General features: G+C 34.8%; 1 protein-coding gene across 1 annotated transcript; it reads right to left on the bottom strand.

Moving 5' to 3' along the window:
* Nucleotides 1-421: 421 nt before the first annotated feature.
* Nucleotides 422-20,087, bottom strand: LOC129220488 (alpha-tocopherol transfer protein-like). Its single transcript, XM_054854907.1, has 6 exons — nt 19,978-20,087; nt 15,999-16,162; nt 11,203-11,445; nt 7,214-7,407; nt 4,470-4,580; nt 422-2,728 (listed from the first exon to the last, which is right to left on the bottom strand). The coding sequence occupies exons 2-6, from the start codon at nt 16,153-16,155 to the stop codon at nt 2,516-2,518; spliced, it is 918 nt and encodes a 305-aa protein (XP_054710882.1). The 5' UTR covers nt 16,156-16,162; nt 19,978-20,087; the 3' UTR covers nt 422-2,515.
* Between the last annotated feature and the right edge of the window lie 496 nt (nt 20,088-20,583).

Below are 20,583 nucleotides of genomic sequence, written 5' to 3' on the forward strand. Positions count from 1 at the left end.
TTTTCAAAAGACTCAGTAGCCTCTTCATTACATACAACATAAATAAATTTAAAACCAGCTTTAAATTCCAATTCTAAATCTGTAAGCTAAGGTTCTAATAGTTCAAAGTCACTAATTTCAAACTCTGTTACAGAGACTTTTTGTTTAAATTTTGTAAGTTGCATTTTGAGAACTCGCTTTCTCGATAATAGTTCTTTAAGAGTTTCAGACATGGTACAATCGTATATACATTCACTTACCTTATAACGAGATACACGTAATACTTTCTCAACTAAGTGGACTGTATATCATTTAAATTTCACCGATTCCATGGAGCGTATATCCACACAGCTCCTGTGAGACGGACCATATTATGTTGGCCAAAATTACCAACTTCGATAGCTCTAAGCCAAAAAATGCCCTTAACACCTTGGGCAAAAAAACACCTTTATTAGCGACACTCTGGCGCTGTAAAACACATTACATTCTCAAAAAACAGAACATACACCGATTGAATTGGCTTTCAGTTATAAACTTGGGCCGCGTAGCGTCGGTTACAGCATTCTATGCTAATTTGCATAAATACCCAGAACCTTCTAAATGACCAGCCTGGTTCAAGTGGTGGTCTGATGCCATTGATGTGATTTAAAATTGGAAGTATTACAGCGTATTAGGTATGTAATACTTTGTAATGTGTCACTCGTATTTTAGGAATTATTTAAAACAATCTCAAAGTTCAGGCCTTTTACCAGAGAAAAAATAATTAACTCACAGGCTTGAAATATTTACGCAGTAGTTTGTGCTTGAAAGTTACAGAATTCCCGCACTAAAGCTTAAAGTTCTGTGGAATATAAAATATTTTGTAAGTTTTCATTTTATTTGATCTTTTTCTAAAAATTTCAAAAATTCATGACTTTTGCCCCGGCAGAAGAAATTAAACTCAGATTCACAAAATTTTGCATATTATTCTGTGTTAGGGAGTATACAAGCTTTCCAGTGCATGAGCACTAAAAAAAACTTGCATTCTGTCATGAAAAAAACTATAAAAAAGTTTATATAAAAATACAATTTATTGAGTTGATTGGATTAGTCTTACAAAAGTTTTGACACATACATATTTATTTGATAGAATTTTTAATTTTTGCATCTAACATAAAGAACAAATAATCACAAAATCTACCAAAAAAAAAAAAAAAAATCTGGAACAAAAAGAAGGTTTTAATTAACCATAAATAACTTAACGATGTAGGGAACGTAATCCCTGGTTTGTTGATGAAACAAAAATAGAAGGAGAGGGAAAACCATATTTCCCAAAAGAAAAGTTGTGAAGGATGACTTTTTTCTTCACTTACGCCACACAGAGAAACACTGATCTCGGTGCACTTAACATTAAAGCATATTTTATGTGCCACCAGATGTTCGTCAAGTTCATAAGTGCCAGAAATGATGATACATTTTAATCATTAAGCTACAAGTTAGCGTCCCATAACTTACTAATCCATGACTTCGAGCAAAGAAAGACAGCTCGATACGACATCCAGTGATAGCAATTTCACGCTTATTCAGGATCATCAATCTGGAATAGCTACTGTACTAAAACGTCTCACATGCGCTAAACTTAACGCTGGTAGTTAAATTTAAATTTAACTTATCAACAAGACCCACAGCCACTGGCCGCCGTTGGACGCGCAAATCTTGAACTAAACGGTAAAAGTGTTTCCTACCCAGGATGCAACTGCAACCACTGATCTCCAGTGGATGCAACGCTATTGCGCAATGTTGTTTGTGCGCATGTGCTTTTTGCACGATTGACCGTCTATTCAATTGCCTTTAAAACTGGTTTCTTGTTGTTTATCTAGTTAATACTACATCTATGTTATATTCAGTAAATTACCGCCCATATTAGCCAGAGCAAAAGCAGAAATCTAGTCTGTGCTAATTTTATATTAGCTACCAGTTTGTTTGGCACTCTTGGCTTCCTTAAGAGGTTTTCCAACTCCAGCTCAGCCACTTTCCTATTCCAGGCTGATGAGTGCTAATAAGCACGAAACTGCACTTCTCGGCTGGAAATGACTGAGCTGGCGGTGTATTTCATATACTACATCTATGGGTCAACCAACATCAGTCTGGATTAGCTATAACTACCCTACTGTGGCTATTACAGATTGATGAGCCCAAATGAGGGCTGAACTGCAGTCTATGGATGTCGGAACGAGCTTTTTAGTACATTCTAACCCTGTTGTGATTTCTCGCTAAGAAGGAAACACGTTAATGAAGAGCTAACTCATTCAGGAAACGCCATCGATTACTATTTTCAAACGCAATCTCTGGATGCTGTAACGAGCTGTTCGGTATTTACTTGCATCAACTAAATTCTTAAATGCGTTTAAAGATGTTTTGAAGATACATTAGGAGAAAAGAAGACATTGCACTCCATAAATACTTCATGTTTGGGTACAGTGACATATTTGTGCTCTCAACTTTTCTCCCTGTAGCTCTCCAAGTTCGACTCGTCACCATTCAGTCTGTCGGAAGATCAGCATTCGAGGTTCTTTTCCTCTCTTTGTAGTACTTTGAGAAATCCATATTTTGCTTGTTGAGCGAACCGTTCTTCTTGATCTTCGATTCCCTCACATAAGTCTTTAAGTTGGGAGTTCTTCAACAAGCCGCCATATTCCTCTGGCAGGATTTCAGGAGGTATGACAGCGTGCAGTTTGTCCCATGATTCATTTGTAGAATGGACCAATAGCTGCAATGGAACATAAATGATGTAATCATTCATACACTTGCATACTGTCACGCATCAAGAGCGACCCTACTTCTACTTTTGGAGCGGTCTTTGAAAAATATGCTCACTCAAAACGGAAAGGTGGGTAATAAGTGTAATGTTTAGCAAGACAAAGGTGTTCTGCCGCTCTCCCCTGCTAATTTCATGAAACTGAAGCCACTTAAACGCAGCTTCAAATATATTTAGGGTAAGACAGGGCTATAATGATCCCCCTGGATCCGCACTTCCCAAGCTCTGATAATTAATAGGAAAAAGTTATTAATATCAGAGCCGAATTTACCACCTATGCCGATTATAGACTGACCATAAATCTACTGACGTCCTCTTATCTGTGGGGAAAAAAAAAGAAATAGAAGAAAAGAAGTAAATACCCCTTCTTTTCCTTCAAAAAAGCACATGGTTTCCTCCTAAAAAAACATGTTTTCCTCCTTGTCCTCTTCCTTTCCATTTTAAGAAAAGAAGCAAGTTTACTGTCTGACCACTTTTCATGTGGAAAATTAGCATTCTGCAGTAAAGGAGAATCGAAATACCTCCATCTAGCAAGGAGAAAGAATTGGAATATTCCTAGTAGGGGGGGGGGGGGGATCATTAATTTGATAATATGCTTCTAAAATTTGCTAATTCTTTCGCAAGCATAGGTTTTTTTTTTTTAAACGCAAAATGGCTGAAGCAAGAATTACTCGTTTAAGGGCATTATTCAATTGTAAACACTTAATTGCTAACGTGATTAAACTTATGAAGCAGAAACGTTTACCCTTAACAACTATTGGATGCATACTCCCCCCTACCCAGCATAGGAACCAGATACATGTAGTTTCATCTTACATGTTTAAAAAAAGAGAGCATCTTTCTATGTATGTATCTACGTATGTAACTGTAACTTCTTCCGAATGCCAGAGAATCGACGATCGAATGATATATCGATAGATTTGTAATTTTTCGGATATCATGTTTACGCAACTTTCGTTTTCTTCAACTTTAATTAGTGGAGATATTAATTAAAAACTTTTTCCTCCTCCGATCTTCCTCCGAAATTTACTGATAATTCGTTTTTTCATTTAACTTTTTCACTTCTCCCTTCATTCCTTTTCAAGGCCATATTGCTGGCAGAGTGCCAGCTTCTAGCGGAAATGGAAAACCTAATAAGGCGCGTTGTTTTAATGATTTTGAATTGCTCCACCCTGACCGTTTGGGGGAAAATAAAGGAGCACGCGGACCTTGGAATGGCTCGTGAGGTTTCTGTGTTCTCAACGCCAGAAACAACCGCCTAGTATATGCGGAGTAAGTGCTCGAAGAATTTTGTGGGTTTAAATGTCGTGGGATCGGTCAATAGTAGTTGCCTTCTGTGCAAGATGCTGGAGACTTCCTTTTCTTTCAGTTCTATGCTGAGTTTGTGAAGATCCCAGTGTTTGACTTGCCTTGGTGTGGCGCGATATTTACACCCTATTAACCATTTAAATTGGTTATTGCGGAGGTAACAAGAGTGCAAGTGCCACGTAATAGTTCAAAACAATAAGAATATAAGGCGATTTACATTATGTACTATATTGTAAGCAAATTCATGGAGACCACAAAATATTATTGTTATAGAAGGTTTTCTTTTGTGTGTCGCCAGAAAAGTTTTTCTGTTTATCCAAGAAGAGATGGTTTTCAAACATTATTTATCGCCACCAATATTGTTGAATTGTCTAAAAATACTTACTCTACTTTTGAGCTTCTTTGAAAGTACAGGATAGAACAGATTGAAGATCAGGGTAAAAATAGTTGGTGCATTCAAGAAAATTATTGACTTGAGACGCACAGGAAAAGAATTCTGCAATAAAAAAAAAAAAAAAAAAAAAAAAAAAACAAATAAATAAAATGAAATAAACATAAAACGTAGTTTCAAAAAATATGTTCATAAAAGTGATACACATGTATATAGCTGTAGGATTCTGCAAAGAACTTTTGCCTCCTTGTCCCTAAATATCCGATTTGAATACACCTGTCTATTTTTTTAAATTTATCTATCCTATCTGTCTCTACATTTATCTATCGCTAAAGCTTTCAATACATCAATACATGTAGATCTACAGGGTGTTTCAGAACTCTTGGGCAAAACTTTAAGGGGTGCATATCAGGATAAACAATATAATGGCAAAAATAAGGGTTCCAAACGTCTTCCAAAAGAGATAGGCACCATTAAAGTTTAGTGTCCGAAATTTCAAATGATCATAAAAAACGGAAAAATTGGTCGATTCGTTAGCGGTTTTCGCTAAATTTTTTTTTATCAGTATTTTCTTGAAAATAAATTTTGAAGAAGTAGTTTAAAAAATGCCGATAGAGGGTACTTTAGACTTCGGAGTAACGAACAACTATTTTTTTACCGCTATTTTTGAATCTCATTGAATTTTGTCTAATGCTTGGACTTAGACTTAAATTTTCAGCTCAAAATCAGACTCATTGGGCGTGATTAAGTTGCGCAAACTGTCTTCAGAAGTTAAAATACACTCTGTCACGAAAAAAAATACATTAACCCAGAAGGAAACGAGCGATCTTCATGCAACTTAAAATGGATGTGGCCTATCACAAGATAAGAAAATGACAACAAATTCAGAATAAAATATTGTTTTATTAAGAAGTTATGACACAATAAAGGTTACAAAACCGTAAATTGTATAGCCTCCTCTAGCAGCTATACAAGACAAAACATGGCGTGATATGGAGTGAAATAGGTTACCTATAACCACTGGGACCAAATCGGGATTCATTGTTGAAGGTAACATTCCTCCGTACTGTCACGACCCAGCTAGTCAAGTGCAGTGAAAATCTAATCGACGAAAATCCAATCCATCGTAATGGACGCCGGTTCGAGATACCAACGTCTTTCAGTGTACTCAAGATTGTTTTTCTTGGTACCATCAGTTTCTTGGAAAGTGTTAAACGGCATTGAACAAATGTTAGCAACCTTGTTGATACAAGTGGCCGCTCTTATGATGTGCGATCTTCGCGCTCAGTTCTGTTTCTAGAATGCTTTAACCGACCGCAATGGGGAGTGATTCATTTATTTTAAGCTACTACCATATCGCTCCGACCGTGGTGGCGGCAGCTACTCGTATAAACAACCTGCTTCTGAGACCTACTGTACGTCCCTTTAAAAAGTCCAACACTTGTTCGTAAGCCTCTTAAAGTTCGTCATAGTCGCAATAGCGTCTGTACAACTCGACAATTTCGTTTGAAGTGATCTTTGACATAGGCTTTCACACTTTCAATCGTATCTATCTACGCATCTTGTATGCGCATAGCGCGCTTACCCTTTCATCACTGGCGACGAAATTTAAATTATCTCTTGCCAGACTACATTCCTGCTGAGTTTTTTGGTTGCAGCTCAAATTATTCTTGATGCATACATTTTTTTTTGTGACAAAGTGTATTTCAACCTTTGAAGACAGTTCAGTTTTTGCTACTTAATCACGCTCAAATGATTCTGATTTTGAGCTGAAAATTTAAGTTTAAGTCCAAGTATTAGAAAAAGTCCAATGAGATTCAAAAATGGATGTAAAAAATAGTTGTTCGTTACTCCAAAGTCTAAAGCGCCCTCTATCGGCATTTTTTAAACTACATCTTCAAAATTTATTTTCAAGAAAATACTGATAAAAAGAATAATTTTAGCGAAAATCGCAAACGAATCGACCAATTTTCCGGTTTTACTGATCATTTGAAATTTCGGACCCTAAATTTTAATGGCGCCTATCTCCTTCGGAAGACGTTTGGGACCCTTATTTTTGATATTATATTGTTTGTCCTGATTTGTACTATCACCCTTAAAGTTTTGTCCGAGAGTTCAGAAACACCGTGTTGGCATAGGTTGATAATACTAAATATTTGAATTGGTAAGACACAATGCTTGAGCGTCGTTGATTGAATTAACTTTTGTACTTGTAAATTTGTTTGAATTATTCGTTCAAAATCTAAACTCGGATTTCGTCATTTTCCCAAATTCGTAACCCGAAAAAAAAAAAAAAAAAAAAAAGAAAAACAAGATAAAAAACATGGTCTACTCTTGATCGCTGTGTGATTAACATCTAGAAGATGCGTTCAAATGTAACCAAATTTTACTGAAGAAAAGATATGAGAAGAATTATGTGTTAAAGATAAAAACTTCACATTGTTTTCCATCGAAATAATTAAAGCCCTGTATGCTCAGAGCTCTGTATGCATGGTTATACAGGACTTCGGAAATAACAGCCCCGTCTACCGCCAATAAGAGATAATATCATTTAAACCATTAGCAAACACCAACAATCAACAAGTATTTTATTCGTTTAAAATACATTTTTTTCATTTTATCTAAATATATTTCTTTATTATATCAGAACTTACAGATTTGCCTAAGCAGCTGACTCAAGGTTTCATATAAAAGAATGACACTTGAATTTTTTCAACTGAGTAAAGCATCTATCTTACCTGCAGGAATTCTACGTACATGCGAACGACTTGAGGAGTGAGGGCCAGCATCTTGAAGAAAGTGAATCCTTTGAAGTCGAGGATGACGTTGGCACCACACATTTGAGTCAAAGGATTGTCCAACCCCCTTTCGGCTGCCATCATGTCCAACGCAAACTTCTCTTCCATTGGCAAGATGGATGGATCAAACATGCCTGAAAGAAATACGACAAAACAATTTGAAGTTTATACACTGACCATCACATAATTCTGTGTCATATTATTGGGGGGGGGGGGTCAAGGGCATTGTCAAGGGCATCAAAAAATATGACTTATGCCCTTTCTGCAATAATCGATACAAATTATTGCAGAAAGGGCATAAGTCATATTTTTTTTTCGAAATTGAGTTAGCTGTGGTTTTCCCATATTTGTATGTAGAGGCATCGACTAGTGTAGCAGGGAAGTCATTCCTTGTACAACAAAGCACTTTATTTAGGGGTCACATTTTTCGTTCAGTCCAGAAAGGGAATAAGTCCCGGACTTATGCCCTTTCTGCACTAAACGCGGAAGAAGAAATAGTAAGACGCAACGGCAAGATCATAGAAGAACTAGACTTTTTGGCGTAATGAAGTACGTAGGCTGTTCAATAAGCAATTAGACTAATTTTACTGCCGCCATACCAGTCATCGGAACGTTAATTTCTGTGATATGAAAAATGTCTGTTGTCTGTATTAAAAGCTACCAATAGATGGCGTATACAAACTCATGTCCCTGGTTGGACCTGCGCCTACAAGACGCAGCCAGTTGTCAAAATAGAAGCGTCGTTGGAACAAAGTTATGCGATTAATATTTGTTTTCGTCTGCAAAAATCAACATCGGAAATCTTTGATATGATATGTGAAGTTTTCAACGATGAAGCAATGTTTAGAGTCAGTCAGTGACTTCTGGCTGTTTCCTCAACTTAAGAAACCATTACGAGGCAACCATTTTGAAAGCAACAAAGCATGTGTAAACTCTGCGGAGGCGGTTTTGAAAATGCTGCCAAAAACGTAACGTTCACAAGTTTTTAAGAACTGGATAGAACGTCAAAATAAATGCATTTAGTCCTGCAGAATTTATTCTTAAAAAAACCATGTAATTTATGACGATTTAAGTTGTTCTGTATTTTTTATAAATTTAGTCTTATTACTTATTGAACAGTCCTCGTTAAAACAAATAACTCCTTTGATCTAGTATAATTTCGGTAATGGTAGGCTCATAAGGTTGAGGGGGGGGGGGGATTTGAAATCAAGGAATCGGAATGAAATTCGTTAATTTCTCAGGGGTTTTATTAACATCACTCTAGGAACTGAGAAAAAACTGTATGCTTTCAGCGAGATATGCGCTTTTCAAAATAAAAACAATACTGCAGGAGACTTTTTCTAGAAATAACACTGAAGAAATTTACAATGATTGCTGATGATTTTCCTCTGAGGACGTTTGTTTGTCTTTTGAGATCGGGATTTTAGGACAGTAAAGCGAATGTTAAACAAATTTGACAGTTATTATCATGTGAATTCCAATCTCTTATAAGTGAAATTCTAAAATTACATCAAGATTCACCGTCACATCTGTTGAAAACAATGAAATCTGTAACTGCTGAAACAGGGCCCTTCATTTTTTAAGAGGACTTATCTCCCAAATCGAAATTTTGGACTAAGATTCTACTGGGCGACAAATGTTTTCAATTATCAACATCATGACGTTTAAATATTCGATAGAACATCAAAGGAACGGTTCAGGGTAACTATTCAAAAGAATATTGCAAAGTAACGTTTGCCGGCTGAACTACCTTTGCCAATATAGAGTATAAAGGGAAAATGTTCATATTGTTGGAAGAAATAGCAAATATCAAGATGATTATTCAATGCAATTTTGAACATAGTCATACTAATACTCGTCTGTACATCGAACTTGGTGCACAAAACTAGACAAGAGAAGGATAGAAAAAAAGATTTCCATGGCGGATGTATTTGATGAATATGAATATAAATATAGTTTTATACACATGTAAAACTTTTGCTTTTTAACTCAATTTGTTAGTTTTTGTATTTTTTGTTTATTTTTTTACGCCAGACTTTATTATTTAAAACAAGACGAGAGAAAGAGGAAAATACACGATGTATTTATTTTCTTAAGATAACGAATTTATGAACACGGACTTCACTAATCATTTTTGTCACTTTGTTATATTATTTTTTATTGTCATAAATCAAGTTAAAACAAATCTGTTTCATTTGATTTACATTTTCAGCACTCTAAACTAGCCTTTCAGGATATTTATTGCAGAAAAGGCATAAGTCCAAATTTAAAAAAAACTTTATTTCAGTGACAAAAACGTAATTTAAGGTGAGGTAATGATCCTACTTGTGGTTAGATTAGTCGTAATAAAATTTCGTAGAATTTAGTTCATTTCTGAATGAAATGAACTTGAACTGGAAATGAACACTTTTTATTGATTTCTGGAACGTTGCATTCGTTGGACTTATGCCCTTTCTGAAATAATCGATTCACTTAACGACATAGCCCAGAACCATAGTGCTTACCAGGTCACCATAAGAATGTTTCAAAATGAAAATAAATCCACATACATAAATAATCGTTTGAATTTTGACTTCTGGAATTCAAATTATGTCTTTCTTAATCACGTATTGCGATAGGATCCTAATCGATGAGTTTCTTGTTTCTACAAATGGACTGGAATGGTAACGGAGAAGAGATTTGCATCCGTCGTACTATTACTGGTGATTTTCTAGAGAGGTAATACGAGGCATATCCACAAGAAAAAGAAATGGTCATTAGGGTGCGGTAATAAAAATAACGATTTTTTTGGCATATATCTACCATACACTTATCATAAAGATTATTTGCAGCCCGTTGTGTATTTTTATTTCTTATCAATCTTAAGTGATTAAATGATGGGAATCAGTAATCTGGGAATTGTGTATTTAGATGAAGTAAGTATCTTACTGTTTAAGTTCATCTCTGTTGATGTTTTTCCTGAGAAAACGTAATTTAAAAAAATCGTTTTTAGAAATGAATCGCCTTCAGTAGCAATCGAAAGAGCGTCGTAAAACATGTTTCTAGCCGCCTAAATTATTTGCCCTCGTGCGCCCGTTATCGAAACATGAGGTCTTAAAATCTACCAAAATTTTTAAAAAGTCGCTAAATTGAGTGCTTGGGTGAGCAATTGAAGGCATCTTTCACAAGCTTTGTAGATGGATGTACTGTCACCTGCAGATGGTGAAATCGCTGGATTTTTTCTATCTCTCACCCAGTCTTTACATTTGGCGCTTATCTCAAACTTTTGGCTGACTTTCAGATCTTATACATCTTGATAACGGGGACACGAGAAAAAAAACAATTCTTTCGTCAAAAGAAGACTTTATATGCTCTTTTGATTGCAACTTATATCAACATTTTACATTATTACACGATTCGTGTGATTTCCTGGTTAGAAAATAAGAAAATATTTCTTGCTATTTATTTCGCACACAGTTAATGTTTATTAAAGAAAACCTTTTAAAGTCATTTGTTATAAGTATTGTGCTCTTTTTGTACGGTCATGTATTCGGAGCCCTTATATTTACTACTCGGCTGACACTGGTTTGAATGATTTGGGTTTTGGAAAATATAAAGTCGCATTTCTAATAAACTATAGGAACGTTGCTGTCACTGATTAATGGCGGCTGAAAAAGGTAAAACAAACAAATGCCGCAACTTATAACCTGCTTTTAAGCTTAGTGAATGGACAGTAATATTTCATCGTGTTTATGCGGATTTTTCCTTTTTATTCCTTGGAAATTACGTTACACCACAAGCTGCCGGAAGCCTATTATTTTACCACAGAGGAAAAACGTGGAACGGAATGTTTTACCTCTTTCGGTAGTTTCTTAAATAACCGCAAGGTAGCGTATTCAAGCTCTAGAATTTCGAATTGACTTGAGATACGGTGTTAATGAGAATCTTACCATGGTAGTTGATGACAACCGCGCTGTGGTTCTTTGCTCTGTAAGGCGAGACGTGGAAAAGTTTGAGCTGCTTCGCCATGCGGGTCTTGCTGGGTAGGTATTTTCGAAAAAGGTGTGGAAACTTCTTTCGCAATCCATAGTATCTCAGTATGCGATCGTATGCTTTGGAACAGTCAAACTTGGCTACTCTTAAGAATCGCAACAGAAAATCGTCATCTGTGCACGGACGCAAATCTTTATTTTCTGCGGAAGAGACGCATGGTTAAAAGTAAAATACAAAATAAATAAACAACAAATAAATGAATACATAAAAAATTAATAACAAATAAATAAATAAATAAATAAGCACAATGAACTGAAATAAACTAAATTAAAAAAAAAAAAAACTCTGTATACACTACTTGACTTCATGCTCATCTATTCAATAATGTACACATGGATTCATAACTACAAAAATATTTCATTTAGGCAGTAAGTTACCGCCCCCAGCCAAGGCTACATGCATTGCACCAACAGCCCGTTATCCCACCTAAAGACTAGTTTCTTCCTGGTTATGAACTCATCTGTCTGGAATAGCGAATAACCCAGGTGAAGGAAGATGTCATCTCATTGAAGTCGAGAGTGCCAAGAAACTGGTAGGTAAGCCTTCAATTTACGAGTTGAACCGCACCATGTCTGCGGACTCTTGCTAGTACGATAAATTTACTTTATCTACTAATTTGTTGGAACTCTCGGCTTCAATGAGAAGACATCTTCCTCCAGCTCGGTTATTCCCTATTCCTGACTGATGAATCCATGTAACAAGGACGAAACTGCGATCTCTGGAAGGAATTACCGGGCTGTTAGTATATTGCATGTTTCACTTAGTCTGAAAGTTGTGACATTTCGCCACTTGGCGAGTGTTGGGTACACAGACCTCCCGATAGCTCAGAAATACATTAATATCCAGTTAAAGAAGTTTTTTGGTGTGCATGATTTTGGTCTTTAGGTTTCAAGGGAAATCATTTTTTAGTTGTTAACCAATCTATTGAATGGGGTGGCAGAATATTTAGCCATGATTCAGAACAAAATTTAAAGCACTACTTCTAGTTGACTGAAGAATATGACAGGGTTCGTGATCCGATGGACGCTTCAGCAAGGAGCTTTCTTTGGATGCAAGAGAGAAATATTTAGACCTCAAAAGCGGCCACTTCTTAAAACTGGGGTTCAGCGAAGTGACATTGAACACCTATTGACAGTTAGTAAAATGAGTACTCTAAGAATATATATTTGTGACGTGGACGTGGGGTTATTAGCATTGACACTTTTCAAGACCAACAAAATATCTTTTCTAGATCCTTGATTTAAAATCTCTTCCCAATATAAAGTTGAATAAAAAGCGCCACTGTCCTTCAAGACAGGCACAAGTGTCTCACTCGGGTTAAGTAAAAAATTTTGGGACTTGCTGGCCGTAATAAGCACTGAAATTCACGATGAACTTTATTTCAACTTCTAGAAACACTGAAATAATTAAAAGATTTCAAATATTTAAAAGATTAACTGTTTTATCCATACGGACGCGCTGGTTTTTTCTCTTCCTTGATTTGAGTAGTGAATGAGTAAAATATTGTTCATACTGACATAAGATATCTGGTTCAGAGTGCCGCTAGGATTGAGCCAACTATCAAGTGTGCCGTAAAGTCAAAAAGGTTGAGAAGCACTGGTGTAGAGCAGAAGTTCCCAACCGGTGGTTCGCGAACCACCAGGGGTTCGCGAGGTGCAGGAAGGGGGTTCGCGAAAATTTCGGTGCAATGGCGGATTTTTCCTAGTTTGGTAAAAAATTATAAAATATTCAATTTGCACACATAGTTACTAAATTTTTTTTTAATTTGAAAACGCGCCAGACTCTTGTATTGAGCTCAAAAAAAAAAAAAATTCTTTCAGCGGTTTTATAATCTTGGTTAAAAAGACATGTTCTCATTTTTTTTTTCGATAGACAACAAAAAGAGATATCCTTCCTTCTTTATTGCAAAGCGCCATGCAGAAACGTTGTATTAAGCTGTGGCGGGGATCACGATGACCTTAAAAAGGCGCCATCGCGTGGAGTCAATCAAACAATATACATAATATACATATGTCGAAAAAAATAAAGAATTCTCAAACAATGCATCATAGGGGTATTATTTCTAATCTGGTTGAAATATAACTCGGTTATTTCCGTCGAATTCAGTCATCGAATAGCAGACATGACAGCAAAAGGCTCCAAACTTAAAATTTATTACTGGATTTTACCCATCTGTTCGTTTTCAAAAATATATAACATCAGCATACTCATAGTTCTGGGGAAATAGTTGTTAACAGACGTATTTAGAGATACTTTAGAGATGTTTGAAAACAAGTGATTTTGTTTGCAATTGGTTTTGCTACGTGAACTTGCTACTCTGTTTGTGAAGTTATAATCGTGTTGGTAATTTTTATGATTTAATAACTTTCTGCTGTTATGGATCGATGGTTGAAAACTGGTAGTTTGGTTGAGCGACAAATGGACAAGCAGTCAATCTATCAACCCTTGGACACAGGATATTGAAATAGATAGCTGTAATGAACTGCCGCCTCCCCCGACTAAACAGAAAAGTGAACTAGGGGAGAAAAAAGGAAAAAAGCGAAAATATGACAGTGACTATTTACAAATGGGCTTTTATTTTACTGGATAAGAGTCTGAACCTAGCCCGCTTTGTCTTCTCTGCAACGAAGTTCTAGCGAACAGCAGTTTGAAAGCGTCACTTCTGAGAAGACACCTCGAAACAAAGCATCCGACACACAAGGACAAACCTATCGAATATTTTAAAAGAAAATTGGAATATAATAAAAAGTGTAGCGTCTCTACGTTCCTGTTAGAATCCAACGAAGATAGTAAAATGGCCCTTGAAGCTTCATATCGAGTCAGTTATAGAAGTGCAAGATCTGGACAGCCACATACAATTGCAGAAAATTTAATTGGACCGTGTGCTAAAGATATTGCTAAGTGTATGCTGGGAGAAAAGTCAGCAAAAAAAATTGACCTGGTTCCGCTATCAAACAACACAGTATCACGCAGAATTACTGATTTGGCAAGTAATGTGGAGAAATAACTTGTGAATAGAATAAAAGAGAATAATTTTGCGATCCAGCTTGATGAGTCAACTGATGTAGCAAACGCTGCAATATTACTTGTCTATGTTAGGTATATTTTTAACGATACAATTACAGAAGATGTACTATTTGCAAAACCTTTGAAAACCAACACAACTGGAGAAGCAATTTTCGAACTGGTCAACAGTTACTTTGAAGAAAATGGAATAGATTGGTCTTTGTGTGTGGGTGTGTGCACGGATGGTGCAAAATCAATGACAGGAAAATTTGTTGGCTTTGTGGTGCGAGTAAAGAAGATCAACGAGAAAATTGAATGGACTCATTGCTGCATTCATAGACAAGCATTAGCATGTAAGCGTATTCCCGCAGAATTATCCACTACTTTGAATGATGCGGTAAAAATTGTAAATTTCATAAAATCACGTGCCACAAACTGCCGTCTATTTCACGCGCTTTGTGAGGAATTGAGAAGCCTTCATGTTACTTTACTTCTTCACACAGAAGTTAGATGGCTTTCCCGTGGCAAAATTTTGACACGCTTATTTGAATTGAAGTAGTCAGAAGTCCAAGCATTTTTTGTTGATCATCCATTTCACTTGTCCACTTGCATATTCGATCCTCTTTGGATGCAAAGGCTTGCATATTTAGCTGACATCTTTTCAAAATTAAATGAATTAAATCTATCCTTGCAAGGTGCAGTTGTTAATATTTTCGTTGTATATGATAAAATTGAAGCTATGGTAAAAAAATTGAATTTCTGGATCCAATGCCTGGAAACGGGTGAGTTTTCTTGTTTCACTTCTCTTAGTAGTTTTTTTTATCAGAAAACTCAATGAAACTTGATGAAAGCGTTAAAAGAAATGTATGTGAACATCTGCAACATCTTGAACTAACTTTTGACGAGTATTTTCCTAATAGGCGTAACGTCCCTCTCTCAAACAACTGGATACGCAATCCTTTTGAAGGAAATCCATGCTTAGAGAACACCCGGACATTACTTGAAAAGGAAATGCTCATCGAGTTATCCTGTGATAATTCATTGAAAACTACCTTTAAAGAGCTCTCGTTAATTGACTTCTGGCTCAGTGTAAGAAATGACTCTACCGTTTTGTCCAAAAAAGCAATTCGAATTTTATTACCATTTTGTACAACATATCTGTGCGAGAAAGGATTTTTCTCCTATACTTATCTCAAAGATAAATACCGAAGCAGATTGAATGCAGAGCCTGATTTAAGACTCAAACTGTCAGACACTGAACCAAACTTTCAGTTTCTTTGTTCCGTCAAACAGCCACAAATATCGCATTAAGGATTTTTTCCCCAATTTAAAGTATGCTTAAAAAAATAGTTGGTTTATAAAACTTCTTGTTTATAATTTTTCTTGTAGATATAGTTTTAACTTTTTATTAATATTTGCACTTAATGATATTTTACAATTATATTTTTGTTTATTGCAATCAAATGCTGCAAAAAATGGAAAGCAAACATGCTGTTTTTTTTATTGTTTCTTACATGTTACTAATTTCAACATCAGGGGATTCGCGAACTTTTTTGCCTGTTCCAAGGGGTTCGCAAAGAGAAAAAGGTTGGGAACCGCTGGTCTAGAGTAATGAAAATGGGAAAAAAATTTTTAACAAGAATTTTTCTAAAGGAGATTTGTAAAAAGGAACCCGGGCCCTTCTAACCTGTTAACATGTTCCTGAGTATGGTGAGGCCTTTGCTTCGGGTCTCTGGAGTTTCGTTAACGTCCTGCCTGACTGCTTTCATCGCCTCTTCGCCGAGATAAGTGTCTTCAAACCGTGAGAATTTCCAAGGTTCGGTGCTGGTGCCGTGGACCAACATATTTCCTCTGAAATAAAAAGATGTATGAAATGGTTTTTTCTCTGTGGATGTAAGATTCTGCTCATGAATTTTGAAATCGAAAGTGAGTACAATGCAGAGAATGTGAGACTTCAGTACATCGAAAGCTTTAAAGAATTTTTAAGCATCGAGAGCGAGCTTCAATGCCTTGCTAAAAAAGATTACGATGTAACAATTGTTTGCTCACACTTCATCAGAACATAAAACAGAAATAGCCCAGACAACCACAAATATCTGTTAGACATCCAAAAAGATCCACCACATATCGAGATATCTGCTGGATATTTTAGTTATCTGGCAGACATCCAAGAATATCCAAGTCATGGATTTGGAGTTTCTAATATCTACTAGATATCCAGACTGTTACATATTTTAGATATGGATATTCGGATATCCACTGGACATCTGGGAATATCCAAATCGTGGATTTGGATCTTTTCCACATCTGTGAGATATCCAGACTTTTACATGTTTCAGATATAGATATTTGGATATCCTGTAGATAACTATTCGATAACCTTCATGTTACATAGCAAATGTCTAGGATATATCTTTTTCAAGATATCTCGTAGATATTTGACTCATAGATATTGTAAGGTTTATTTACATTCAGACATCTGCGTGAAATTGTTTTATTTTCCATGTTTTAGTTTAAAAAACAATATTTTTTATTGCATTGATGTGTGGCATAGTGTTAATTAACTGTAACTTAAACGCTTGAGGCCTCGTGCTCTCCACATTTTACAAAACGTGGTTAATCAGTTAGAGTCGAGCAGCCACGCCACTTCTCTGGCTTCTTGTGTTCTGTTTTGAACGCAAACGATCGCTGTGCTCGATACTTTGAGTTTGTATTATGTATCAATTTGTATTAGTTTATTTCTTCATGTTATTGTGCATATATTTTTGATATACGTTGGTTTAATTTGCATTCTAATTATTTTGAATTTTAGCTGTGATTTTATGCTTTGCTTTGCTTAATAATTTGTATTAATAAAATTTATAGGTGAACAATTATTTAGCATCATTTCTTTTCAACCGTTATAGTATGTTTTTGACATAACTATGTTCTTTTTTTAGCAAAACTAACATAATGGTTTAACGATTGAAATTTTTTTCTAGCATTAACTTGTTTATTTTTGTATCATAACTAGCTAACTTCATGCGCCATGCGAAGGCCAGGCATAATTCAAAGATGGCTGGTCAAAGATCAGGTGTAGATACTAGTCTTCCCAATCTATTATTTATTTATTTTATGTACAGTACTTGTTTATGTGTATGTAAATAAAGATCTTTGAGCTATTTCTGTCGGTTTCTCTAAATTTTTAATAAAAGGATTCATTTCACTAAAATATTTGTCATAAGATATAATTTTTATATATTATAAAATTGTTATACGATATAATTTTTCAGCTTCTCAAAAACTAGAATGAAGTCAAGATTACAGTTCCAAACACAATGTACATAATTTGATTATACAGGGTTAGAGAAACCTGAAAAAGCAGGGAGAGTACAGGAAATTCAAAAGTCCTGGAAATTTTAATAATTTTTTTACAACTCTGGAAAATGCAGGGAATTTTTATTAAATTGAAGTTGCAAAAACCAATGGCCAAATATGTAAACTTCCAAAAAAGAAAATAATAATTGAAAAAAGAGTTATCTCAAGAACAAAATAAAATTAAGAGATAATAATTTTTACTTTGAAGTTTTTTTTTTAATTTTAATTTTGCTTTAGTACGTTTTTAATTGTCTAGCATAAAAGCAAACATTGTTTATTGCTTTGTTTGACATAAATCTTGAATTTTATGCTAAAAGACCTTTTTTATTTTAAAATTAAACATTACCTAAATTCAGTCACAATGCTATTATTTCAGTTATGATTACTTTTTCTTTATATTATTGGAGGAGAAATGAGGGAAAACTCATCCTTTGTATGAAAGAAAAAAAAAGGAAATCTGTAAGTAATTACTACAAAGTTTAAGACAGATATAAAAACTCAATTTTTTGTATTAATAAATAAGTTATTTATAAATAACTATCAATAACATGGCTGTTATACTGCATTGAGCCTGTAAAATTGTATATATTTATAAATAACTTATTCATAAGTTTAAAAAAACTTCGATTTCTAAAGCCCTAAATCTTTACAACTTCATAATTCTTCTTTACAACTTCGTCTATTTGAACAATAAGACATCGTTTATAATATTGTGGAAATTAAAAATATTCGTAAGAATATACAGTGAAAGACATGTTACTAATTTGTTTAATATTTTAAAGCTGTAAGAAAATTTACAGGTTTAAAAATCTTAACTTTTTGTATTAACAGATGAGTTAGTTATAAATATCAACACTTTTACTCATATTATCAGCAAATGGGCTGTTATAACTGCATTGGGCCTTAAAAATGAAGATATTTATAAATATAATTTATTTTTTAATACAAAAAAAATGCGATTTTTAAACCTGTAATTTTGCTTATAGCTTTAAAGTATATTTAAAAATCAAATCCAAAGAACGTCGCTTTTGATATCTCATATACATCTACGAGATTTAAAATGCATATCTATTTCATAACTATACGATATCCTAGAGCTATCTGGATATAATATCGTTTGAACATGAAAGAGATATCTATAGCATATCCAAGAGCTATCCAAAATCTCCCTTCCATATCTCCAGCATATCCAAGGGAGATCGAGATATCTCGACGTCGCTTGGATTCCAGACGTTGCAACCTTTTTACCTCTGGTGGATATTCTCTTGGACATTCGGATATGCTATAGATATCTGTTGGATAAGGTCAATGTTCAGCTTGTTATCCCTTAGATATCTATAGGAAGTAGTTTGGAGATATGTGGCTGTCTGGGAGAAGACCAGTATAGAAGAAACATTTTTTAAACGTCTTTTAAACCTTAATTCAGACTTCCCTTTTATTGACTTAGGGAGGAACGAAAGAGTTCGGAGGTTCTCCCAGTATTTTTCTTTCTTTCTTTTTTTTTTTTTTTTTTGGAATCGATGAAATTTTCGGAATTTCCTTTAGAGACTTCAAAAAAAGATCTCCGGATCTTTTTTTTTTCTAAATCTTAAAATCAGTCTTAAAATCAGTTTTACGCTATCTAGGGGATTCTCTTCCTGATTTTCCCCCCTCAAACTGGAGTCTTTATAACAAAAATTTAGTTTCATCTTTGAATTAAAAGGGAGAAGGGAGTGCGCTGGGAAATTTTCTTCCGGAAAATTTTCAAAATTGAAGCTTTAAAACTGAAATTTCAAACACTGTTTGGTGACTTTAATGTTCGGGTAATCTCTCCCAGAATGTGTTGAAATCGGAATCTTAACGTTAAGGCAATGTTTGATGATGAAAAAAATGCGAGGGCAGTCGCCCCCTCCCCTTGCCCCCCAAATCGCCGCCGCTTATGGTCAACAATAAACGCAATCTACTGGGCGATTCTTGAAAAAATGTCCCGTGCGTAACGCTAAGTTTTTAATTTTATTCAGGTAACTATTAATTAAATATGAGATTTACTGTTATATTTTGATAGTATATTAAAGCATATATTTTTCCCAAACAGCAATATTTTTTTAAAGCTGGAAAAAATAAAAACACGGGACATTTTTTTCGGGAATCCACTTATTTTTTTCGGAAATTTTTAGGGTTCATCCACTTAAAATAGGGTTGAAATTTCAACTATCAAAATATTATCAAATAGGTCATTGCTTCGTTCAAATGTAGAAGCAATTTCCACTCATCATATCTTGAAAGGCGATTTTTTAATAAAAACAATGATAACTGTGTGAAAAACTTACCTATTTATTTACAAATTTGAATGCCTGTAGTTTGTTCGTTTTATTTTGTTTTCTTTCTTTTTTTCTCTAGGTAACTTGCAATCAATCATCAGCATGTACGGTGATTTAAATATGTTCTGTGATTTGTGAAAAAGATTTCAATTTCATGTAATCATTTGCACAGATCACGGTGCTCAGTTTTAACTGATACATTTGTTATTAATTGTTAGTTTGTTGTATGTTTCCTCTTTGAAAACTTAAAGTTTCCAGCAGACAGACTTTTAAAAACTCTCGAAAACTCTTAAAAGCAGTCTCCGCTTCTGTATGCTATCACATGTTTTTGAACAGCGATTTATTTTCATTTTGCATTTCAAACGCTAAGTTCTAAACTTGGAAAGCCCGGAAAGTATCTGGTACTATCATTTAGCTATCTTTAAACGACGATTTTACCTGAATGCTGATACTGAACTTTTCAGTTGTTAGATAAAATAATCAAGTACGCCACTGCAGACGCATAATGTCCGCACGTGTCAGCAATTCAATTGACAAACTGAACTAAGCTTTTATCTCGTTAAATTACACCGTTGATAGGGAAACAATGAAATAGAAAATTAAATAGACAGTCAA

Source organism: Uloborus diversus, chromosome 4, assembly GCF_026930045.1.
Source record: "Uloborus diversus isolate 005 chromosome 4, Udiv.v.3.1, whole genome shotgun sequence".
Lineage (NCBI taxonomy): Eukaryota > Metazoa > Arthropoda > Arachnida > Araneae > Uloboridae > Uloborus > Uloborus diversus.